Below are 26,452 nucleotides of genomic sequence, written 5' to 3' on the forward strand. Positions count from 1 at the left end.
TATGGATAGGGAAATCCAAGTTGACAAGTTGCAGTTCTAGCCAACTGCTAAGCCTTTTGATTGGAAATTTGCGTGCACGTGCACACACACGCACACATGCATGCTCTTACAGTTTTCTTGAGATTGCTTTTTATGCAATCTGATTCTCTATTAATGGAGTCAGTTACATAAATCTGCAGAGTAGTAGCAAGTCACACCTTCAGAAATCTTACTGTTACCACAGATGAAATTGTGGTGAGAGTAGTGAGTTTCAGGGGAGAGGTGAGTCTTGTATTAGGAGTACATAGTTCAGTAATACAATAATTTATTTGCTAACAGATGATGTTAAACTTTCATATTGCTATATATGTGATAAAGTCGATATCTGCCAATAAAATCTACATCAAAATTAGGGAGCAACATATAAGTACCTGAATCAAGATGTTAAAGTCTCTTAATAAATTCAGACAAATCTGAGGAGAAAATTGTTTTGTTTAAATTAAATTTTAGGTGAGTCGGCTGCTGATCTTGGCAGGAGCAAATGTGAATTACAGGACTGAAGTACTAAATAATGCTCCAGTGCTGTGTGTTCAGTCGCACCTTGGACATGAAGAAGTGGTCACTCTTTTACTAGAATTTGGAGCTGCTATTGATGGAACTTCAGAAAATGGGATGACAGCACTTAGTTACGCAGCCGCTGCAGGTCACATGAACATAGTTTCACTGCTGTGCAAAAAAGGTGCAAAGGTAAGCTGATACACAGACTGCAATGTTTGCAACCAAAAACAATAATGCAAAGGCTTAAGAAAACTGTTATTGATTACATAATTATATAATTAACACACATAGACTTGGGGATGAGGAGTCCAGATCATCTACATAGACTTCCATGAAGCATTTTCTGCCACTGTTCACAACCAACTGGGCCCATCTGTTTAGCCAGTTTTGGGTCCACCTCACTGCGCACTTACGTAACCTGTACTTCATCAGCTTGTCCATGACAATGTTATGGGAGACAGTGTCAGAAGCCTTACTAAAGTCGAGGTAGACAACATCCACAGCTCTCCCCGCATCCAGCAAGCCAGTCACCTCATCGTAGAAAGCTGTCAGGTTGGTTAAGCATGATTTCCCCTTTGTAAACCCATGCTGACTACTCTGATCACCTTCTTGTCCTTCATGTGTTTGGAAATGGTTTCCAGAATTAGTTTCTCCATCACCTTCCCAGCAACTAAGGTGAGGCTGTTTGGCCTTTAATTCCCCAGCTCTTCCTTCTTGCTCTTCTTGAAGATAAGAGTTACATTTGCTGTCTTGCAGTGTTAAGGAGTTTCTCCTCTCTATGGCCTTTCACTAGTCTTTTTAACTTTGAACATTTTTTTTTTCCCCAATGCAGGCTGACTGTGTAGACAAGAAAGGCCAGTGTGCTTTGGTCCATAGTGCATTGAGAGGGCATTGTGATATCCTTGAATACTTGCTCAATGTTGTTTGGATAACTCCTTCTCAAGAACAAAATTCACTAACAAAAAGCCATGCACTGCAACAAGCACTAACAGCAGCTTCCAGTATGGGACACTGCCAGGTAGGTTGATAGTTTAGATATTTCCAAATCTGTTTGAATTTATCAGAATTGTACAACAGTGCTTGCAGCTATTTTTAAAAGAGGTTTGGAAAGCAGAACTATTGAAACTTCTGATACTTAAAGTAGCATGCATTCTTAGTAGCTGTTTTAAATGCTGTAGTTAATTATCCAGTAATATTATTTGCTTCGGGATTTGTTTATATGTAATTTTCTGTCTACTCTTTCCTCATTGTTCTTGGAAGTTGTCCTAAATCTCTAGTGGTAATGATGATACTCTGTATCAGTGATCCATCTTAGTATGTTACTGCTTCAGGTTGAATTTTTTTTCATAGTATAACAAATTGTATCTTGCACATACTTGCACATGCTTAACTTTTTAACCTGATGCACATGTCAAGTACAGATTTCAGCTTACTTCAGCTTAATGTCACTTCAGACAGAAATTTGGGGTTGTGCATGTATATGATAAAAGAATTGTTTTCAGCATTACAGTATTACTCAGTAAAAGGAAAACTAAAAGTAAACACAAGAAATACTCAAAATGATTTAGATAATACAAGTATATTTTCTGTACATTGGGAAAATAAATCTTAACCTTGATATAAAAGTAAACAGTAAGTAAAGATACTTGAATAAAGATCACACTAGGCTGATGAAATTTCCTGTGTAAGTGATGTGCCAAAAGTGGAAACTTGAAATCTCTTTGATAAAACCATTTCAGTATTTACTTCTTTTAAATCTATTTTTTTAATTGCTATAAGATCAAGAATCTGATCTTTAAAGTTGTTTACACGATTCAAACATAGAAATGTCTATGTGCAATTAATTTATTATATGATATATAAACCATAACTGTCTCACAGTATAAATTTGAGGATTCTGAACTATGATTAATTTGAATTAATGGATAATTCCTTCAGTCTCATAAAAGTTCTTGTTTGCTGTCCACTGCATAAATCAAAGCAGTCAACTCCTGAATATCAGCAAGACAGATCACATTAATCATAAATACCTTACCTGAAAATGTCCATCTTTGTTTTTAGGACAATAAGAAGCTTAATTCTTCTTAGCTAGAAAAAAGTCCTGTGTGTTTCATCAATTTTAAATAAATTATATTCTAGCATTTCGAATTTTAGGATTTTCCATACATTGTATACATCACTTCACATACAGCCTGAAAATATCCATGTACTTTCTCCTCTCCTACCTTTGCTTTTTCCTGTAGTAACCAAAACTTTTGTTAGTGTCATTCTAATCACTTACCTGCTTGCTGCAGGCTCAGTGACTGTGTCCCCATTAGAAAATTTGTTTAAAATAGCCAGTAAAAGAGGTTTTAATTTAATAATCTTCTTCTAGCAGGTGGTTACAAAACAGATTTCCTTAATGAAATAAAAACACAGCAAAACTTAATTTATAACTTGTCTCAAGTTTAAAAATCAGCATTTAATGATGTATGCTTAAGCCATTCTGTGAAGAAATTTTGAAAAACAGCTAAGATATAAACAATGTAAAAGTAAAAACACAGGAATCCCTATTTTACAATATGTATGCAAATATTCTCTTTTTGCCCCCCTTCATTTCAGACAATATGGAATTTCCTCGCTGAACTGGGATGCTTTATTTTTATTTTTGGCATTGTTTGTCTTGATTATTCTGGTATATGTAGGTCACACAGGAGCTCATTAAAATAATAATCGTGTAAAAACACCCTGAACCAATTAACAGAAGGGCACTGGGCTTTTTTTTAAACTGCTTTCAATAACGTTCAATGGTCTTCAAGTCATACTAAAAATCATACTGAATTTGCTTTGATGGATTATGAACAATACTAATTTTCTTTGATTCATATGCATTAAGAGAGAAGCACTCTCACTTGTTTTAAATCTTTTACCTGTTGCTATATCTTGCAAGTGACAACTGATGGTTTTTGTGACTCACTACATCTCTGCTAACTGTTTTTGACAGGTGGTTAGTTACATCTTGACAATTGAAAAGGAACATGAAATAGACATCAATGACACTGATGCCTTGTGGGGAGAAACAGGTATTTCCTTTCTCATATTTTCCCTAATTAAAGTAGCTCATTTAAGAAGTAAGAGTTTTCAATTTTGATTTTTTTTAAATTTAATTTTCTGTGATAAAATTCATGGGAAAATACCAGTTTTAATAATAAAATGCAGTATATAAGCATAAGTATAGAGTTTTTAACTTATTAAATCTACTAATCTCATGTATGGAAAAGTTATTTTATAGTAAAAGTACTGTAAATTACTGACTTTCTAATTAAATTGAAAATTGTCTTTGGAAATATAGTGCTTCAAGCTTCAGTATAGAATTTCATTGGATTATCTGTTTGAGAACTTTTTTTTTAAATCTCATTTGTTTGCAAGAAGTGCTAGGCAATTACCTCACTTGATCTAATTAGGCAGTGGATGAAAAGACATGCCTTTGTATGTATGGGAAATGCCAGATTTTTTTTTAAAGACAGACTGTAAACTGTGCAGCCTGCAGCTGAAAGTTTTTCCTGTTTTACCATATGAGTAGCATTTCAATTTCATTTAAACAGCTGAGATTGCACAAGCAGGTGGGAAAATAGTCTCTTTCAATGATTGTCAGTAGTCTCTTCACATACTGGAGAAGCAAATGTTCTTTATTCCTGTGCATATACAAAACTCCTGTTGCAAATCCAATGAATTCCAAAAAACATACATCTGTTTCTAAATTAATTTTCCTTTAATATTTTCTTGTCAACGTTTTGTATCGAAATTCTTGCTTAATGTATCGGGAATCTTTACTCATTAAGTAAGTGCTTCCTTATGCAGTCCTAACTTGTGATGGAGGTGAAGGTCCCAGTCCAGAGAACTACAAGCAGTTCCCTGTGGCACTTTTGTGCTCTCTGAGATACAGAGTAGTAAGTTTGGGACAAGAAAAACATGTAGAGTGAGTCAAGATAGCCACAGAATTAGCATTACATGAAATATTGCTCTTCAGTTATTGACTGTAAAAAAATTTATGTGGAAAGAATGCTAATTTGTATGCTGCTGGAATCTTCACAGTTTTGCATGTGTGAGTGAACTTGTATTGTACTGCATGGTTCTTTGCTGTCTATTTTGTAAATGGGATCATGATACGGAACTGGATAGTGATCACACTTAGAAATATGAGGCAGATGGAGTGAGGAGCAGTGCATTTTGTGAGTGCCTGTTTTAAAAAGGGAAAATCTTTCGCACCTTGAAACAGCATAGAACAACCTTAAAGATCGTTCCTTTTCATAGAGTAACATGTTCAGGAACAGCTTGTTTCTGTTCATGTATTTGTACTGCTGTTATCTACTTGAATCCTAAGTTGGTTCTGCTCATCGTGGAGGCTGTTTCAATGGCATTTTATACTATGAGTCTTTCAGAGTGAAAGACAGCTAAAGATCATCATTGCCATTCCCATTATTTTATCACATTAATTTAGCTGAAGGCCATGTCTGTATGAAGTACAGGTTCAAGGCAAGTTAAATAGCAAATTAAAGTGGAGCAGATAAAAAAGTCACGTAACACATGAAATGAGAGGATGTAGGGGTGGGATTCTGTTTTCTAAATTTCCTTAGTTTACCCTTTTCAAAGTCCACATTGCTATGTCTTAGTTGGAAAAGATGATCTTAGGTTAAAGACACCTCTGAGATGTTTTTCCAGCCTCATATGTTCTATACAGATTAGCTAATTTGGAGCATTACTTACTGTCTAGTAAAAGTGATAGAAAATAGCATCATTTTGGCTGCTCTCGACTTTTGTGTAGTACCATTAGGCGTATCAAAGGTGATCCTTTTGAGTAGAACAGTTGGAATTCCTGGGCAGGGTTTAGTCCTGATGTTGTGTAAGCTGACTGTAGGAATTGTTTAGTCATCTTATACCTGGATAAGGTATAGGAAGTTATATTGTTGCTGTAATGTTAGTCACACCATGAGCTAAAATGCTGGTACTGACAGAATAAAAAATGTGAAGTCTTTTTGAACAAGATAGGGGTTTTTTGCCTTTAATGTTGTTATCTGTAACAGTTACTTTCCAGTTGTTCAGATCTAAACAGTTGATGTAACTAACATAGTGAAGTGAGTGGAGTGAATGGGTTAGATGTTGTTGTTAAAAAATAATGAATTTACTACTTCCTGCAGTGTTTGTAATTTCATTTATTTTCAGCATCCATTGGAATTTTTAAAAATTCTACTTTATCGTGTTTGAAAATGCTAAAAAATGAATAATAAGAAATTCACAGTTTGACCCACTTCTTATTGGAAAATATATGGTATTAGGATTTAGAAAGTGGAGGGGCGAGTCCTTTGCTGATTCTTGCAGAAGTTAGCACATGAATTTATTTTCTAAACAGTGTTAACATTACTGATGATGCTTCAACACAAACAACAAAAAAAAAATTTTAATTTCAAGCTCCATTTAAAACACACAATAAGTTGATGCAAGCCAAATGGAAGAGGGGAAAAAATCATGATGGGGAAAATATTTTATTTTCAAGCTTCAATGAGTGTCACAGTGAAAAGCAAGGATTATAATAAGCTATAGGAGAAGGTGGCAAGTTGTTTAAATGTATAGCCTTACAGCAACGCTTCAGCGTTATGGTACTGAGTAGAGTCACAAAACGTTAGTGCCAAATGTGTGGAAATTACCTGCTTTCTCATAAGCCGTATATTGTGAACATCGATGTGCAGTAATTTTTGTACCTTATGAATGTCTAAAATAAAGATCATATCAGTGGTTTTATTATTGTGCTATCTGGACACATTTGCTACTATATTGTGTTGGACTGCTCCATCGCCAGTGTGTGTAGGTGTGTGTGCAATTGTGATATTCTGATGTTTTCAGCCAGAGCTGAAAAGGTGTCTTCTGACAGTAGTATCTATCTGTTTAAAAGTTGCAAGGTTACTGTGGTTTAGATAGAGTCAAGAGCACTTGCTCTTGACAAGATACACTGTTCAGTTCAAAAAAGGTTTTTAAGGTGAATTAGAGTGTTGATGTCTCTTGTGTACTGGAAAATGTACGGTAATCCCTTGAAGTCTAGAGCAAGAGTTAACACACAGGAATTAGAACTATTGATTGATAACCTACTGTGTTTTTCACCATGAAAAACAGGGAAAACAATTTTAACTAGTGCAGAATGAAGCTAAATTGTCCAAGACACAGACTTTCTGCAGAGATCTAAATATGGTTTGGTAATACATCACTGCTAGGCTTCAAGTAAAAAGTACTTCCTGAAACTTGAGTTACAGTCCCTTTGTTGAATCCCAGAACTGTTGTCATCTTCACCTTTGGCAAGGGCCCGATGAAAAGAGATGAAGCTTTCTTGTCATGAAAAAAATGATTAATGAAAAAGGAACTAGAACTGCCTCAGGCTGGTGGGTTTATCCAAAATTTTCATAAAGATTCCTTTTAACCTAAAACCTATGCACATGATACAGTTGTTATCTTTGAGACTCATCTTTTTGTTTACCAGAGAATGTCTGTGGCTTATTGACTTAAACTGATTCTGACTAATTCATTTGAGTCTGAAAATAGTAAGGAAAATCTTATGGAGCAGCTGAGTTGAAAAAATTGGGGATTCAGTAACACTCACATAATGTGGATGTGGTAAAACAGCTAAGAGATGATGTTGATGAAAATGCTTTCTTTAGCCCTTACAGCTGCTGCAGGAAGAGGAAAACTGGAAGTCTGCGAATTACTACTTGAACACGGAGCAGTTGTGACGAGAGCTAATAGGAGGGGGATTCCTCCACTTTTCTGTGCAGTACGGCAGGGGCACTGGCAGGTCTGACACATCTTCGCGACTTAAATGGATTCCTTTGGGAAGCGGTCCTTGATTCTTCCCATCTCTAGTCCTGTAATAAATTAGTGTAAATTTTCTAATACACATTTGCATCGGCTTCAAGGGGATGTGTTCAGAAGCTCACTTTAAGTTATTTAAAGTAATACAAAGGATTCGAAAGTACATCAGCTGCATGATAACCTTAGTTACAGTATACCTGAAAAATAATACGTAGGGGTTAAAATATTTTATTTCCTAGACCAAGAACAGAGGCAATTTCAGATTCTCTGTACTGCTTCTGTAGTGATGGAGAGAGAACCTTAGAGTCAGGAGCCTTCCTCACGCTGGCCACTCCTGTCAGGAGGAGGCCCTGAATTGCAAACAGTTAAGACTTGAGTTGCACAGGATTTCTCAATGACTGCTATAAAACTTTAGTCCTCTTCTTTAAAAGTTCCTGCTATTATGGCTAAAATTTAAATCTGCCAATGTATTTTTAAATTGCTATTTTCTATTTCAGATTGCTAAACTTCTAGTGGAGCATGGGTCTGATGTGAATTTAAGTGACAAGCAAGGCCGAACTCCACTTATGGTGGCTTCTTGTGAAGGACATTTGAGCACTGTGGAATTTCTGCTTTCTGAAGGTAGAAAATAAATAGTGGTTCAAGGCTGCACAGCTGTTCCAGAGACTGCATCAGTGTGAGTTAGGTAATTTTGCCTATTAAACAGGACATCTTCATAACAAAGTTAATTTTCATTTTACAGGTGCAACTATTTCATCTCTGGACAAAGAAGGACTGACAGCTTTGAGCTGGGCATGTCTAAAAGGCCACAGGGAAGTGGTTCAGTATTTAGTTGAGAAAGGCGCAACAACTGATCAGACAGACAAAAATGGACGAACACCCCTAGACCTGGCAGCTTTTTATGGAGATGCTGATATTGTAAGTAGAACTAAGCATGTATTGAGTTTTCATAATACAAAACAAGGCTTAGGCAAAATATTGCCAACCGAAATAGAAAGGAAATTTGAGGTAGTAGCCAAGATGCTTACGCTGCTAGCATCTTGACTGCAGTGCAAGTGTTTACTCAGAAAAGCATTTTCTAGATAAGGTTTTAGTACCGACATAGTTGTGATAAAGTCTAGCGTTATGCCATTATGTTTTACGGCATGCTGTTGTACTTCATCGTGAGTGTTTTAAATCTCAATAAAAAGTAGCATTTAAAATTTCTGTGTTGGATGAATGGGAATTTAAAAAAATAAAGGTCTGTGGGACATGAAAGGAAAATATCTTTTTTCAGCCTCTGCAAACCCATTGAGGTTACCTGACAGGGTCCCAGTCAGTTGGGTATCTTAGGGGAACAGAGACCCCAAGTGAAAGATGTAGGAAGAATAATATTGCCAGAATAGATGAAATGCAGAAAGATTTTGCTTCTCCATCATAAGGCAGCATTACTTGTCTTTTACATGTTTTGCATGACAGGGAGAGAACTGTTAGAAATCCTTACGCTTTTCATTTTGTGAAGATGGCACTGAGCACATCTCAGTGTTACTATCCAGTCGTCATGTGGAAATACAAGGCTTGAGGTGTAAATTCAGTTTTTCTCAGTTGGTTCCACAGGCCATTTCAGAAATAGGACAACAACTGAAGTTCCTTTTTCAGTCCTGTACCTTTCTCACATACTACCTTCTTCCTCTGTAATAAATGTTACAATCCAAGAATTTAAGGCATTTTAGGTGAAGTTTTTCTGAATCTGAAATGGACCATGCCTGTAACTGAGATCAAAAGTATACAGTAAGTTTCAAGTCTGTGATTTAGAATCCTCTGTATCTTTAAAATCACAGATTTTTGAAGTGATTGTATATTTTTGTTCTCATGCTTCAAAACTCAGTAATTAAGCACAATTCAGAAGCCTGACCAGATAGGAATGCAATTTCCACAAACTGCATGGAAGGGCATGCTCAAGTCCGCATGCACTATAAACAGATCCAAGAGTTCACCAGGGAACTAGAAAGAATAGCAAATACAGCCTCAGACTTGCTAGCATCTTTATTTATAGAGTTTGCATGTACAACGTCCTGTTTCAAAACAGCAGTTCTTGAATAAAAATGCTGCCATACAGTATAACTTTCTATATAGCACTTTAAGTCCCATTCACCCTTAGTCAGAATTAACTTGAAATTGTAAATAAGCTCTTAGATTCTGTACTGGCTTTAGGTTTCAGAAGTCACATCATGGAGCTATTCCTGCCGCTGCAAGTGTTTCTAGGTAACACTGGGTACCTGAAGAGGGATTTATTTCCTGCTTGAGAATGACGGATATCCAGTCTCCTGTACATACTTTTACTGTAGTTTATTGCATGGGAGTAGTACAGACTGCTAGTTTACCTGATAGACTGGCCACATCAGCGGTTCATATGGCTGAACAACCTGATCTTTCTGCTAGGGCAACAGGCAAAGGTGGAATAATACTAATTAAGAGATCACTCAGCAGGCCAGCAGCTTTGGGTCTTGGAGGCCTGTCAATGGGAAGGATTGTTAATACCTCTTTCCATACTAGATTACTGCCAGTCGCATTTGGGCAAGCAATGATTACATGAAAGAACTATTGCTTACATCAAACCTGCCATCGCTGTTGTTTCCTATATATTGCGCTTTTAATTAGTATTGCTGATGGACAATTACTCTGTTGCTCTGGATGCTTGGTGAATGCTTGGTGGAAGCTGATGGTGTCCGGCATACTTATTTTGCTTTCTTAAAATTTCTTATTTGCCCTTTCTGCATTTTACATTTGCTGCATTTATGTCCAACTGCAACATTAGACTGTTGTAATGAATGGTTAAGAAATTAATAAAATTACAAACGTGTGTTTCTTCATATAGAGCAAGAAGTGGTACCTCAGCACCATAACTTGTATTTACACTGTTAACTAGAATGTTTTAAGTATCTCGCATTACACGATAGTAGTCTGTGTATTTTGTGTTTATCGTATTGCATTATTATAGCGTTGTGTCCTATACTAGGAGCATATTCTGGTACTGCACTTCATGCTTGTCATTGTAGTGTTGCGGTGTACTTGAAGCTGAAACTACAGGGCCTACGCTGCTACTCTGTTTTCATCTGAGCTTACTGCCCTTATGCTTGAGTTGCTGTGTCTGCATATTGGCATGCAGAACATGAACAAAGGAGGGAACAAGCATAATGTGTTGGTCTTAGTGTTTTTCTGACACAGGTACTTCCAGGAATTTGGGGGTGGTGGTTTTTGGTTTTGTTTTTTTTTTAATTCCTTAACTGCAGCTCTTCGGTGCAGTTTGATAGTATTCCCATGCTGTGTTTTTTCAGTAGATTCAGTTCAATGGATTTAAAATGGCTTTAGCATACTCTGGAGTGTATACTTGGTATACTTCAAGGAAGATTAGGTGGTAGTTTAAATATTTCACTGGTCTGCCGCTCCTACCAAAAATAATGTTACAAGGCTTGTCTTGTTTCTCTTCACAGGTGCAGTATTTGGTAGAGAAAGGAGCAATGATTGAGCACGTTGACCACAGTGGCATGCGGCCACTGGACAGAGCTATTGGATGTCGTAATACGTCAGTAGTGGTTATGCTACTGAGAAAAGGAGCTAAGCTAGGTTAGTAAAACTATCCTATACTCAAGAGAAACAACTGAATATCTGCTCTACTAGAATTACTGTCATTTCTGTAAAGTAGATTTAAAAAAATAAATCTTGAAATACACACTAGATTTTTGCAGGTTGTATGGTTTGCAGATGCCCACTTAAGAGAAATCAATCTTTATTTTAAAGGCAGACACTCAAGACTCGCTTCAGAAGTGAGGAAATGCAAGTAATTTTATTCTATTCTTTTCTTTCATATATGTTGATGAGGAGGTCTGGAGGAGTCAGTCTTTACGTGGTTACTCTTTCATGATACACTTAAACAAGAAAATTATGATTACGCTATTAGTGATACTTAATTCTGACACTATGAATGATTTAGATTAAGAAGTTTTACATTTAAATAACATTCTTTCAATAAATTATAGAATCATAAATTTTTGCAAACGGTGGGCAAAAAATATACGTCCAAATCATGTATTATCAGTAGGCAAGTAGATGGTGCAGCTGTGTGATAATTATTGAATCTGTAGTACCTTTAAATCATCATTTATTATTATTTGGGTACTAAGTATGATCAAATACAGATCCTTACTTAGGCCTGAATTTTACCATGACTTTCATACTGTCCTATACTGGCTTTAGACCAGGGGTAAAATGAATCAGATCATTTAATACCTGGCTGCTATCTGTGTGGGGCGGCAGGGGGCAGGTATGGATATATACATATTTTAAATATATGTGCACACACTAATAATGATAATAATAATAGTTCCATGCAGGTGGAATATCTACTGAAGTACGATTAGGCTTTCTAGTGCGACTAGATATCAGAAACACACTTTCTTCCCTTTTGTCAGAGATCCTTAAAATTTAACTTGCAGGAAATGCAGCATGGGCAATGGCCACCTCAAAACCCGATATTCTCCTTATTCTGCTGCAGAAACTGATGGAAGAAGGAAATATACTGTACAAAGTAGGTAGATTTTTATTTTTTCTGATAGCAGAACATTATAATTGGACTTCTGTCTGAAGGTAGATTAAGTTCTTTATACCTCCTTTTCTGTTCAAAGATGATGTGTACTTGTATATCCTCTCATGTTGGGAATGAGACCGAGAAATCCTGAGAACCCTGGGAAAGAATCATTGAAAACTCCCATGTAAAATAAATAAATATTAAGTACGTTTTCTTTCTGTTGAGCAAGTCTCTCTGTGAACATTTGTAGCAGTCAGTTACTTCTTAAGAGCAACTGTAAGGTGCTTGTTTGACAGTTAGGCATAGCCTTTCCTTCAGGATAATGTTCTTTTGTGTGCTATTTAAATATATAATGAGGAAAGTGACAGCTCTTTTGATACATTCTTTTTACTGGTGGTGATATGTTGCTCAGAAGAGAGACTGGACTTATTTTTGTAAACTGTGTGATACTCCTGTGTTATTTCACTAGTGCAACACAGTGCTGAACGGCTTATAGAAGCATCATTCAAAGTCTGTTCTAGCTGCAAGATTTTTGATTTGTAGGGGTTTTTTTATAAGGCCCCTCAAATATCTGCCACCTTATCTCTGATCTTTGTTCTGTATCAAATGGCTTTGCATAGTACAGAAGAGAGACCCTTGAGACTTTGCCGTCATGAATCAGGGTGGACCCAAATTCTGTACAGGAGTCTTACGAATACATCTGGATGATTTATCAAGTTTATTGATCCTGAAGTGGGTTTAGAGCTTTATATCCAAGCAGGTACCTTTAAGCATGGGACATCTTTCAACCTAAAGGATAACAGATTTTATGCTACAAAGGCAGTTCTGTCATCCCTGGGAATCCTCTCCTATGTCACACTTCTCTAGTGGTGTGTTGAATGCGACTCATTGGTTGTTCAGGGAGAAGGTGCCACCGCATCGCTGGCACCAATTCATTTTCTTCAGTTTCTCCTCAGGTTGCTCCAGAGGTTGAACACTGCCTAGACTCTGAGACCACAGAGTAACACAGCAGGACTTGGTACTAATATATTTTACAATTTGTTACAAGAGGTTGAATTCCCTGCTGATATCTATTTTCAGAGTGCTTACTTTTATTATAGTAATTTGAATGACTTGCTAGAGCTGTGGTATGTCATTTAGCTTGTTAAACTTTTTCCAATATACTTTATTTATTTGCCAAAGTGTTTTAAATGGATTATTATTTTGCAGAGTAACACGTATTTGAGTGTGCTCACAGTATGCAATAACTACTTTTCAGCTCCCCAGCCAAATAAAATAAGATAAACCTTAAATACTTTCCTTGCCAGTTTCAACAGTAAATTTTGACCTACTTTGAGTGTTAAGATGAATTAAATAATAAAAAATACCCAATGTTTATGAAAAGAAATTAACTTGTAGTATCCATAAAGAGAAAAATTTCTTCATCTGTCAAATAAAAGATTTGCTTTTCTTCTCATACTAGGAGGATTTCAATGTCTTTAGCAAAACTGTCTCAAATCTTCAGTTCATTATGGAGATGTTCTCCAAGCATCTCTTGGAGAGTCTGAATATTTCCAGTGCAAGGGTGGATCTTTCAGGTAGTCCTGAAGGACAGGTTAGCTCTCTTATTCAACCTCTGTTAAGCAGTAGGAGAGTGACCTTTTACTACTTTAAATCCATACACTCAGTCACCCAGCTAATCATGGCTGAGACACCTATGTGAATCTGGCAGTAGCTGGACTGCATGTTTGAATGCTGCATCATCAGATATTTGACTGCTCTGTTTAAAAAAAATAGAGAAATAATGAATTGTATCATACATGAATTGTACATACGTGAATTTCTCTGGTACAAGTAGTATGTATTAATGCAAATATCCTGGTGAAATACCGTTAAAGGTATGAGTTTAGAAACAAACACAAACTCTAGTTAACACGCAAGTTCTCTCATTGTGTCTGTGTGTAATTCATACTGTATATATTTATTTTTTAAAAAAAACTGGCTCTGTGTTTTCTATTTGAAGAGCACCTGTTGGTAGGTGTCAAATATAAATGTGCTTTTTTGCAACAGTATTGCAATATTAAGAGTTTGTGAAAAGCCTCTTGTTCCCTAAATTTGTAGAAAGGTAAGATGAAGGAAGCAGCACAGCGCTATCAGTATGCCTTGAGGAAGTTTCCAAGGGAAGGATTTGGAGAAGAAATGAAAGCATTCAATGAGCTGAGAGTTTCATTATACCTAAATTTATCACGATGTCGCCGAAAAACAAATGTAAGCTCGTGCTGTTAATCTGTTGCCTCTCTGGCATTGGGAATCTTAGACTTCTATTCTGCTGCATTACTGAGTTTGTACTTGGATGTTTATTTTTGCTATTTTAGAATCCTTTTCATTGTATACTGATACTGGGCTTTGTTGTGCCAACAAATGGGGACAGCTCATAAGATGTGAGGGCATGTTGCAGTGGGGGATCTATTACAGCTGTTCTTATGTAATAGAGTTATTTTGGAATGATGAACTGCTGGATGGTTTTGGTACTTTTAAAAGACTAAGTGGAAAATGCCGCCGCCACCACCACTACCCTTTGTTATCATACAGCATAACCTACTACTATGGCTGTATTGTATGTGCTGGTTGTTTCTTTGTACCTTCACCAGCGCATCAGATGGCTGCTAAGAACCTGAATGACCATCAGAGCAAAAACTTCTGATTTTCTGAATATACCTTACACTGTTCCTTCTTTTCAGACGGTAACTTCTTAATTCCCTAGGCATCCAAGTTGTTTTTGGCATCTGCTCCCTTTTGAAGAATTTCTAAACATAGGTGTCCAGGACTTTACATAGGCAGTTCTGCTGCTGCTTTGCACAACAGTACTAATCGTTTCCTTTCTGTGCTAGAACTACCTCTCCTGATGCCTTCCTAGATGAGATTGGCTTTTTCAGTTGCATCAAACTAACAGCAGAAAGTGGCTCTGTGACCAACTAGTGCATGTGTGTGTGTTTCTTATCATATCCCACTGATAAACTCTCATTTACATTTTGCTAATCCTGAAGTGCATCACCTTACATCTAAAGCTCAAGTTCATCACATCATTGCTCTGCTCTTGCGTGATATCTCAGGACGTTTTTTGGGGTGTTAATACTTTCCAACCTCCTGTATCATCATGCTCAATAGAATTCAGTATCATGGACACCCTGTGCTGTGCATGTGCATGGCTGTTATATAAATTAGACTTGCTCCTGCCTTCGTCTTCCCCATAGCTGTCCTTGCCCCCATTTAAATCCTGCTTTGTTAATTCCAGTCTTTGGTTTAACCAACAATTTACTAAACTCTTATTCTGTGTTCTTGTTAAATGAAGACCAAATACATTACATCTAGTATAATTCTTCTCTAAAAATTTCACATACCTTATCAAAGAAAGCTCTGGACTAGTCCAACCCCTTTCCTGATTTTTCTTGTTTTTCTCTAAATTCCTAGGTCTTTAACTGGCCTTTTTTCAAAACACATTCTAAAGCCTTGCTATCTGAGGTGGTCATGTATCCTGCTAAGCATGCAGTCTCTTCTAGCATTTTAACATCTTTGGATTGAAAATAACCATATCTTACCTATATTAACATTGCTTTTTAGCTATGTTGGAGTCAGTTTCCCTTAGACATGAGAGACAAGGTTAGCAAGATGAGGTCTGTTCTCAGTCTTTCAGAAAATACCTGCTCTTGCTAACTGATAAAGGTGACTTTCTATACTGCATAAGCTACCTGCACTTTTGAAGCAGTACCATGAATAAGGAGCATGCAGCTTTCTTTTATTGTCAATGTATAATGAGTACATTTGTTTAAATTATTAGGACTTTGGTATGGCTGAAGAGTTTGCTACCAAAGCATTGGATCTGAAACCGAAGTCTTATGAAGCCTATTATGCTAGAGCAAGAGCCAAGAGGAACAGCAGGTACTGTTTGATTCTGTGCGTCTGTCTGCACCGATTTTTTTTTTTTTTTTTTTTTTAAACTTCCTAACACTTTCAATAACTGTTTTTCTTTTCCACTAGTTGTATTTGGAACTTGCAAAGAAAAAGTTACTTTCCTTGTGCACTTTCCGTCTGTGTTAGGTGTCTGTATCAGTTAAAGCCAACCAAACCCAAAAAGCAATATTGAGTACTCATTTAGGTAATTATTAGGCAGTCCAGAAAGTAACAAAGTGATATGAAGGGGGATTATTTTAAGTGTAAGAGTGAATGGGAGTGCTACTCCATGTGGCTCAGCAGAATGTCGTCAGCAGTGTGCCACCGAACTCCAGCGCTGCATTATTTATTACCAAGAATAACTGGGTGCCTTTATAGGACAGGATATGTTGAATCATGAGCAGTTCAAGATAAAAACAAGGGGAGAGAGAAGGTACCATCTCTTTAAGCTGGAAAAATACCAAACTATAGTGGTATAGTTGAAGTATAGGGAGAGGTGCCTTTTTGATTCATTGTGTCTTTTCTAAGCAGAACAAATGGTCATGAAGCAGAGTTCAGCAAGTTACCTACTCTGAAGATAACAGTAAAGGGCTTATGAGACAAAAGCTTCAGTTCCTAGTGTTATCAGCAGACTTCTGCTGCCTTCCTGAAAAAGCTGTTATGATACAAGGGGAAGGGTTTAGGGCTGGGTCTGTGCTTTCACCATAGGAAAGAATTTCCTGGTTTGGAGAACATCCAATTCTTATATTGTCACCACCTGCAGCAGGAGATGACAAATCAGAGTATTTCTTTGAAAGTGGTGGGGGTGGATTAGTAGTAGGCAATGCTGAGACTCAGATTAGCCCCAGGTTTTTAGTAAGTTTACTTTTTCCCCTCCCCCCCAAACAGAAAACTGCTTGCTGCTCTTGCTGACTTACGTGAAGCCACACAGCTGTGTCCTAGCAATCAAGAGATAAAACGTCTCCTGGCTCGAGTAGAAGAGGAATGCAAACAGTTCCAGAGAACACAGCAACAGAAGCATCAGTCTCCACAGCTACTACAGCAAATTAACAACTCTGATAATGAGGAGGAGGGCATTATACAAGGTGTGAATGGTAATTTTAATCTTCAAGACAGGGAGGAAGAACTGCCTTGCTCTGATGAATCTGTTTCCTCTCCACAAAGGCTGCAACGTTCCTTAGCTGCTTCATCATACAGCAGGACCCTTCAAGAAAATGTTCAGCAGAAAGCTAGATCTGTGTCCCCTCAAAGCAGAACAGGCAATAAATATCTGAGAGAGCCAGGCTTGATCATGCAGCCAACAAAGCAGGCACAGATTGTAAAAACTAATCAGCACCTGAGCTCCATCCAGCCTGGATCAAAAATGGGAAGCAGTCAATGTAATACAAAGACACAATCATCTTTTCAGCATCTTCCCCAAAGTCCCTTGCCAGTCCGGCACTCTAAAATTCAGCATTTGGATGGGACAAGCACGTTATCATCTGGAAGTGTTTCCCCAGGTCCTAGTTCTGAACTGCACAATGAGAAGATTATGTCCAGCCAGTGTTCCCATCCACAGCATAGTGAGAATCTCTCTTCTCATTCTTTTGCAAGTAAGTCTAAAACCACTGACAGGTTAACAGCCCCTACTCAAATGAATTTCAGTGAAGCAAGGCAGCAAAGTCCTGTAACCACTGGTGTCTCTTCTAGTTCTCCATCCAGTAGTATGATTCTTGCCAGCTCAACCAGCAGCTTAACTTCAGCCAGTAGTTTTTCAGATAGTATTAAGGGGCTAGGCCCAGATGTTCGACTCAAGGAGAATAACGTTAATCCAGTTCAGGGTACTGTTGCTGAACACAGACCTCGCAATACCCCATTTATGGGAATCATGGATAAGACTGCAAGGTTTCAGCAGCAAAATACTCAATCCAGTCGCACTTGGCACTCTCAGGCATCGGATGGATTATCAAATGTTGCTTCTGGGGGCATTCAGTCCTCAAGTTTTGAGCAGTTCTCAGTCAAACACTACCAAACTAAAATTTCCTCTACTGGTGCTGCCCCAGGAGATAGCAACCAGAATGGTACGCAAGCTAAAGAACGCGAGGAGCTGAAGTGCCAAATACCTGCCCAGTGTCAAGACACCAGAGCACCTAAACAAGCTTTGCGTTTATACCCAGATGCTGTATCAAAACAGCAGTCTCACATCAGTAAGGAAGGCCATCTAAGTCATGTCACATCTACAAAACCAAAGCGATCATTCATTGAATCAAATGTATAAATATTATTTTGTATATTTACAGGGTTGTAAAACTTAGCTCGTAACATCATAGGGTATTACTTCTATACAAAATACTGATTGGCTGGTCACTTGCAAGTTTGAGTAAGCTGTCCATGTTGGCCAGTACTTCATGGGATACAACCACTTTAAACTGTTCCTACCATCACAGGACAGTTACAGTAACTGGAATAGCAAATTTGTGTAGAAAGAGTCAATTACAATCATCAATCCACCGAACTAGGACCTCACGCAGAGAAATCCCTCCCATTACCTTTTATGATTAAATAAGACTTTCCTTTTACATAGGGCTTTAATCTTGGCTTTTGGTTATATTACATCTCATCACTTACTTACTTACATAATGATCGTGCCTCTATAATGCTTAAGAACTTACTTCTCAAAACAGTGTTAAGAAAGATACCTGCTGGATAATACTCAGATCTGTATATGTATGGGGTTTTTTTTTAAATCAAAGTATTTTATCACTTTTCTAGTGGGATCTAATCTGGGTTGCATGATGTACATTTAGGAAGCATAACTAATTTGTGTATGAGTAAACTATAAGCAGCCATGTTTTGACATGTAAATATAACTATTTTTAGTAACTAGAAGAAATCAAGTAGAATAAACAGTGACATTTGCATGTGTATTGAAAGGCTTTGACCATATTGGTTACTGCACTGAAGAACACAATATTATGGCATATTAACAATAATCGCACTTTATATAGTTTATCTAATCACCTTTGGGTGCTATCTGAAAGCAAAATGATTTATTGTTTATTCGTGAAAAAGGTACAGCAATGAAATGTTTAGTAAGTGTTTTTATGGGAAACCCAAGAAATGGATGGAGTGAAGATGAAAGTTTGAGGAAAAGTGTATGTGCAGTTGCATGACAGGATGAAGTTGTGAAGTTTTTCAGAGGAAATAAGGTTTTATATTGGCAAGAATGTTCTGAAAATAAGTAGATTTAGTGATGTTCCTATGAGTGCAATGAGGTTGGAGTGGTCAACTTTACATAGTCACTTTTCATGTCTTGTTTATATACAGTGTTTTATGTACATTGTAAGCATCCGTACCCATTTTTACAAATGCTTTTTGAGTTTGCATCATTATGCTTTAGCTTATTTATTGTTTACTGTTTCTTTGGTATTTTGTACAAGTCCTATATTAGTCTTGTCCTGTAGTTCTATTTTTGCACAGCTACTGTATTTTTTCCATACAAAATAAAGATTATTAATATACCTGTGGGATGAGATGCAGTCAGTGATGGTTACAGGAGAAACTCTCCCAACTTTTCCAACTACATCTCCAGTAATAGGAAACAGGGAAAGACACTTTTTTTTTTTAAATTAGAGAAAGAAATACGGATTATATACTTTGCTATTTCTTATCTTCTGAAAGACTAACTTGGCAAAATCAAGACTCAAAACTCATAAATGTAGTGAAAATTTTAAGAAAACTTTATTTGAAAAACTGTGAATCTGAATACTTCATTTCTTAAACAGAAATACCGCAAAGTAATGTTGCCAAAGCTTAAAAGTTTTTCAGTAATTTTCTGAGAGCTTCCAACAGTGAAGATTTTCTTTCTAACAAACATTTAAATGACAGCCACAGATTAGAACAGAAACACAATTTTTTCTTTCTAATTGTTTCCGATACAATTATTTCCTTTAGCTACATACAATTTCATTTCAGTTAATTTTAATAAACAACTTCAAAACTAAGTGGTTTAACTGTATTTCTGCTGAGTCTCTAGCCAGCGACTGATAGCCATTTTTAGTGTCCTATTTGGTGTAAGCATAAGAGAGTGGAGAGGAAGATTTGTCATGGGACTAGATTGTCTTTTATTTCTGATCCAGTTTTCCATTGCCTCCTTTTCATAGGAATAGCCATCTGCAAAGAAACGATTATCAAAAGCTTTTATTACAGATGCTTGGGCACTGTTACACTGTAAAGATATTAGCTACTGAAATTTAAAAGGGATGTAAGGGAATCAGTATTTCCAAACAGGAAAATTGAGATCCAGAAAAATTACATGGTCTGTGAAAGCTTTACCATAAACATACTTGTTACAAATTACATACTGTAATATATTTAACTAAAACTTTATACAGCAGTATCAAGATTAAAATTAAAACACTGAAACAGTGAGGTGACTAGCCAGGCAATTGCAACTGACAATCGGCATTTCTAACACCAGTGCTTACTCTGTTCTTTTTAAATGAATTTTTTTTTTAAGAAAAGCAGATGATGCTTATCAAGTTGCCTGCACCTACAGTTGCTTAGCTCTGTTTAGAACTAAACAAATCACTCTAAAGACACTATACTAGACATTGTCAAGCCTCACCACGCATTTGCAAGTAATATTCCCCCCCCCCCCACTTACTTACAAAAAAATATATCACAATGTTTGTAGTTGCTAGTTAAGGACAATGGGAGAGTAAAGATAAAAGGTACTGAACCATTACTGTACATGAAAGACAGTTGGGAATAAAACCAGCATGTCACATTTAAAAAAAAAAAAAAAAAAAAAGTGCTGGGGGGAGAGAACTCCCCACCAAAAAAAAACGAGGGGAAGGAAAAAAAAACCCAAAAATCAAAGCTGTGCTTTACCAAAATACATAAATGGCATATTGGTGTTAAAGTTACTGCACACCTTTGGTTAATAAAACTATTAGATTTTAATCACAATTTAAACAAACATTTCTATTTAGCTGGATCTAAAGTTCTTGAGTAACTTTTTAAAAATAATTGTCACTTCAGGAATCCTTTATAGTGAAAAACAAAAAAAAAGGGGGGGCAATGAAAGCTGAATGTGAATATAAACAGTTCAGGCTAGTTTCATATTTCTGTCTCTGACTGCAAAGCAATAAAATACATTATGCACATGTTAACTAAGACTTCTTTTCAGTTTGAATGATCCATAACATGAAGTAAAAGCTCGTTAACATCCAGTGACTAACACAACTAAAGACTGCTACTGTGCAGTGCTCAGCAATGAACACTGTTGGCACTCAGCTGGCTGACCAAGCCCTGAGTTGGGCATGCAGGCACTTAGCCCTTGACACCTGTCTCGTTTCAGGATTTCAGCTCTTCCAGTCAGTACCAAAACAAGCTGTTACTTAAAGAACAGAAATAGAGGAATAAATCGCACCCTCTGCCTCCCTGCCCTCCCAGCCAAGTATTAGCACAAACACCCAAGAACATCTCTGATGAAATACAAACCTGTGTCCTCCACCCCTCCTCTAACACAGGGCTACACTCCATTTCCTTCCCCTTTATTGAACATGAGCCACTTACTTTACTTAACATAGAAAAAATCTTATGTAGGCTGGTCACTTGAGTAAAAGAAATACGCAGTTTGGCATTCTACCTTCTTTTTATTTTTCCTTAAATTCTATATAGCACAGAGGCATAAAAGTCTTACTTAACTCTTATTTAGCTTACTGAACTAAACAAAATATCCAGCTCACTTCAGTTAACTTTCTAATCTCAGAAATATCTAAATTCTTCCAATTTGACTCTGCAAAATTGCCCAGATCTTCAAGTCAGCTGTGTTTATACTACAGGAACTTCAGTTCTGTAGTGCTGGGCAGTGAAGTAGCTACCTAGTGAATATAGATGTTTCCAAACACAAAACTATACTTTCCTTCACCTGTCTTGCCACAAACCAACCTTTCTCCTGCTGCAATCGCTAACATTTCTGTTACTATTCATCAACTTCTATAAAAATAAAGCAGTGTGAGGAACTCCCAGATATGCCCACCCTGTGTTCTGAAAAGCAGAGTAATCCCTATGTCAGGACAGCAGTGTAATACACAAATATTGAATGGCACACAGCCAATATTTATTAGATATTAAATACTATAAATTGATCATACACTGTGAACATTTTAATTTAAAAGGTCAACAGTTTCTCTTATAAATGCCTATTTGATTTTGTAATATACGTGTGAATCATGACTGGCGGCAATTTTCAGCTTTTCAACAAAACTATCCTGCTCTAAAACTGTATCCTTATTTCAAAGTTATATTAAAAAAAAGGATATGCAAGGCTGTCCTCCTACTGCTATTGTTTAGAAGCTCAAGCCCTGTTAAGTGCAGTGCTTACCACTCCAGCAGTTAGCACGTTTTCATATTTTGAACATTTTAATTCTCAGAAGTCTGGCCTGATACCTCAAAACTGTATGAAGTTAGTCACTGTTTACAGAGCATCAGAAAAGTATACTGGTCTTTTGATGATCATATGCCCCCCCTCCCTGCCCCCAAGATTAGAACTATAAAACACTCATTCTTCATAAATGTTTTAACTACGTAACACCTGTTCCTTGCATATCTCAGTTCCAAGGTCTTGTTGAATTTAAATGAATCTCATTCTGTACAAACTTTTAAGTAAGTGCCATATATATGGTGTGCTAAGAGTAGTAATGAGCTTGGTTTTTGGGTCGTGTTCCCCCCCCCCCCGTGTGCACAATTCCATTTTGCATTCACTGAGACAACTCTGTAATTAAGCTTGTAATTATATTTGCAAAGGCACATAAAGGAAGGAACATTTAAAAAAAAAAATCTATACAGCCTCATCAGCAGAGCTGACACTAAGCGAATTGCTTGATACAGTATTTTTCTCCGTATCAGAGATGTAATTTGGCAAATTGAATATTTACCACAGTTCTATTTTGTTGCAACAGCTATTTAGAATAGTTTCTCTTTCTACAACTGATAAGATATGCCCATTTTTGTGTGTTCCCACACCTATCTTTCTTTACCCTCAAGTCATTCATTTTAGTCAACGTCACTTAAAGACATACCTGCTGCAATGACAGGATCCTTCATAAGCTCCCTTGTTATAGGACATAAGAACTCATCAGGGATAGTAACAGAAACAGAGATCATTTTCATCCTCAGTTCTTCAATTTTCTGGAGGACTTTACTGCGCAGGCCTAAAGACTCTGAAAAGTTATTCATACATGAAGTGGACAACACAGACATGTAAGGCAAAGAGGTTAGGTCTTGCATTAATTAGCAGTTGTGTTACAGGAGACACAGTTCCATCTCACCACCCCCACCTAATACAGAAAAATCTGCAGACACACCTGGCCACCACTACAAACAGCTCAGCTACAGCATGTAACTCCTGTTGGTTAACAATAACTTTGTGGAGTAATGAAAACAAACAGTAAAACAAATGCAAGTGCAACATTGCTGCAAAGACATGGCTACCTGGCAGAACAGCATTTTAGTTCATGCATAATAGAATCGCATACACTGCTGCATGTGCAAAGCTAACTGTAGAAAAAACTGAGAGTGGAAGATAGCAGTGTTTCTCCCTTGAAACTGGACTATATCAATAACAGTATGAAGGTATAAAAGTGCACAAGTGCTATCATCACCTCCAAACAGAAGACTACCTACCACCAAAACACCTGAGTGAGGACTCATCACCCTTGGACCAGGTTTGCCCTGCAGTTTGGCATAGGGTCATATTTATGTCACTATTAGGGACATAAGTGCTAAATTTGTCGCAGTTCAGCAGGGAGGCATTCAGATGTTGCTTAATCTCCCAGAAAGTCTAATTCTAGTAAGAATTGGAACACACTGAGCACACTTAACGCAAGGACTCTGTTGTTGGTGTAGCAATACACAAAACAGGATGAGAAGGATGTGATATTTACTCCAGTTCCAACCCTCTCTGTAACAGCTTAGTGGTTTAGCACTGCCCCAGGCATCAGGCAGTCTGGATTCCAGTGTGCCTTAGGCTGTGCAGCATCAGGTCCACCTTTCTCACTTCCCAAGTATATGCATCAACCACTCTTCTAGTAGAATATTACACCAAGCAGGACAGCAAAATTCACTGACACTGTAGCAGGATCAGGAGACTCCAGTAAGAGGTTCTGGCCCCTGTTCCTTACACTCTTTGCACTGCATAATTGGAGAAAAAACACATAAAGTAGAACCCATTCACTCAAGTGTAAGCTTACTAGCATTAATCTTCTACCTTTGAGCCATGTTTGCACAACACAAATACAATTAGATTCATACAGAGGTTCTGAGACTTTGCATCCAGGCCTTATGAGTTCTTGTGACGCTGTTACTGGAGATCCAGAACCATGTTCCTACTTCAATCCAGGCCACCATTAATATATGCATTCACCTTCACTGTAAGTGGTAACAATGAGTGCCAATTTACAAAATGGAAGCATGCAGCACCAAGAATAAAACCATATGCCAGACGCAGGGGTTCCATTCCTTAGTCTGAGTTACAGTTTGATTGACCCATTTTTAAAAATGGTAAATAAAAAGGAGGACCCTGGGAACTATCGACCAGTCAGCCTCACCTCTGTGCCTGGTAAGAATATGGAACAGATCCTCCTGTAAGCTATGTCAAGGCATAGGGATGACAGGGAGGTGATTAGAGAGAGCCAACATGGCTTCACAAAGGGCAAATCACACCTGACTAATCTGGTGGCCTTCTATGACTGTGTTGGTGGATAAGGGAAGAACCACTGATGTCATCTACCTGGACTTCTGTAAGGCCTTTAACACAGTCTGACACAACGTCCTTGTCTCTAAATTATCGATTGGACATAAGGAAAAATTTTTTTTACTGTGACAGGTTTGCCCAGAGAAGTTGTGGATGCCCCATCCCTGGAAGTGTTCAAGGCCAGGTTGGACAGGGTTTTGAGCAACCTGATCTAGTGGAAGGCATCCCTGCCCATGGCAGGAAGGGTTGGAACTAGATGATCTCTAAAGGTCCCTTCCAACCCAAACCATTCTATGATTCTATGGTTCTATGATAGCATGTATGCAAAATTACCTTCCTGATACCCCCTTTTTTCCCAGATCATGTCAGTCTCCTGGTGAAGCTAGTTTCTGCCACATGGCAAGTATCACGCCCATTCACTTCTTATCTGTGTCTTTCTCCCACTCTACCATGCCAGAGTGAGTGTTTAGCTTCCAGCTGTGCCAGACTTTTAAAAAAATAATAAAACCATAACCCTGCCAGAGGAACCCTGAAAAAGCTCATCAGCAAATCTTAGAATGGCTTTTTAATATTAGTCTTAAAAAAATGCTTCTAAAATAGTGACACAACTTTGAAAGCTTAAAACATTTAAATTGATATCAACACTGTTTTAAATTTAATACAAGCCACAAAATGGCAAGATCCAAAATAAAAGGAGCTGGCACAGTGTAAAGAACTAATTTCAAGCCACAAATACAGTCATTTCTCTAAATGCCTGATGTGTTACAAAACACACTATTGATGCAGTGACTATCTGTTTGCAGGGATTAAAAAAGTAATTGCAGAGTAAAAATTTGAATACCACTAACATTACAGGGACTGACTGCTTTTTTACTGACTGCTGTGTCCTTCCAGTCATGCTAAATGTAAGGACATACCATTTCAGTAAAAGTATAATTAATTGGATTTCCCATAACCTTCACATTAGCTTTTGTCATACAAGGTCATTTACATCTCTCTATTACAATACACTACACCTGTTGTATAGTATTGCTGTCCTATGGCTTAGAAAGGGACGACTGAAGAATGCCTGAACCTGTGTTTTTTAAAAGATTAATGTCCTCCTAATCTAAAAATAAAACTACAAAGACAATTATAGTTGTGCCATGCTGCCTTCTTTTCTTTCAGACTGTTTAGTTCAGAGGCACTCAAGCCCATAAAGTGAAGACGCATCAACAGTAACTTTGCTGTCTTCAAAACAATGCATCAAAACAACAATAAGGTATGTTTGTACACTGTGCCTGCAAATTACACTTCATTGTTATATGCTCCTATTTCATGAAAGATAAGGTCTTAGACTTGCAGCACCTCAATGCTCAGGCAATGCTTGTGTAAAGCAACCTCTATCAAAATGGAAATAACTTATTTTTACAATTAAATTGTACACTGGCATTCCTCTCCCCACAAAAGTGCATCACATTTATAATGAGGTACACTCTCATTCACACAATCTAAATAAAACCATAAAACTTCATTTACTCCCAACTGGACATTCTTAAAAAAACAAACACAAAAAAAAACCCAACCCCCCCCCCCACTGTGGACAATCCCCTCGGCAAGATGATGATAAACCTTAAAAAACCTGGGTAAGACATACTGAAGCCCTCATGATATGCAAGGACCTCTACCTTTTGTTCAAGGTCTCAGTAACAGAGCTCCTTTATTACAACGCATGAGATTGTACCCACCAACCTCACCACTGTGCAACACTGCTACTGCTAAACTGATTCCAGAAAATGTTCATTAAGTTCTCTTCTATCAGCTCTAGAGAGCGAAGTAAGAGTATCTTGATGAGTTGCTCA

General features: G+C 37.4%; 2 protein-coding genes across 14 annotated transcripts in view; one reads left to right on the forward strand and one right to left on the reverse strand.

The window, feature by feature from the left end:
• TANC1 (tetratricopeptide repeat, ankyrin repeat and coiled-coil containing 1) overlaps positions 1–26,452 on the forward strand; it is a 141,797-nt gene that overhangs the window by 111,233 nt on the left and 4,112 nt on the right. For 8 of the 9 annotated variants that reach the window (XM_076343254.1, XM_076343245.1, XM_076343251.1 and 5 more), the window contains 11 exons: positions 490–726; positions 1,370–1,555; positions 3,521–3,599; positions 7,224–7,357; positions 7,872–7,995; positions 8,117–8,292; positions 10,848–10,980; positions 11,850–11,941; positions 14,042–14,188; positions 15,759–15,859; positions 16,760–19,371. In XM_076343254.1, the coding sequence (XP_076199369.1) occupies positions 490–726; positions 1,370–1,555; positions 3,521–3,599; positions 7,224–7,357; positions 7,872–7,995; positions 8,117–8,292; positions 10,848–10,980; positions 11,850–11,941; positions 14,042–14,188; positions 15,759–15,859; positions 16,760–18,128 (2,778 nt within the window). In that variant the 3' untranslated portion in view covers positions 18,129–19,371. Of the gene's footprint in view, positions 1–489; positions 727–1,369; positions 1,556–3,520; positions 3,600–7,223; positions 7,358–7,871; positions 7,996–8,116; positions 8,293–10,847; positions 10,981–11,849; positions 11,942–14,041; positions 14,189–15,758; positions 15,860–16,759; positions 19,372–26,452 lie in introns of those variants that run through there. The other variant, XM_076343253.1, reaches the window with a different exon arrangement.
• Positions 19,568–26,452, reverse strand: part of WDSUB1 (WD repeat, sterile alpha motif and U-box domain containing 1) — a 29,041-nt gene continuing 22,156 nt past the window's right edge. For all 5 annotated transcript variants that reach the window (XM_076343257.1, XM_076343255.1, XM_076343261.1 and 2 more), the window contains exons 10-11: positions 22,939–23,079; positions 19,568–20,023 (exon numbers count right to left, since the gene is read on the reverse strand). In XM_076343257.1, the coding sequence (XP_076199372.1) occupies positions 19,860–20,023; positions 22,939–23,079 (305 nt within the window). In that variant the 3' untranslated portion in view covers positions 19,568–19,859. The remainder of the gene's footprint in view (positions 20,024–22,938; positions 23,080–26,452) is intronic.

This window comes from Aptenodytes patagonicus, chromosome 6 (genome assembly GCF_965638725.1).
Source record: "Aptenodytes patagonicus chromosome 6, bAptPat1.pri.cur, whole genome shotgun sequence".
Lineage (NCBI taxonomy): Eukaryota > Metazoa > Chordata > Aves > Sphenisciformes > Spheniscidae > Aptenodytes > Aptenodytes patagonicus.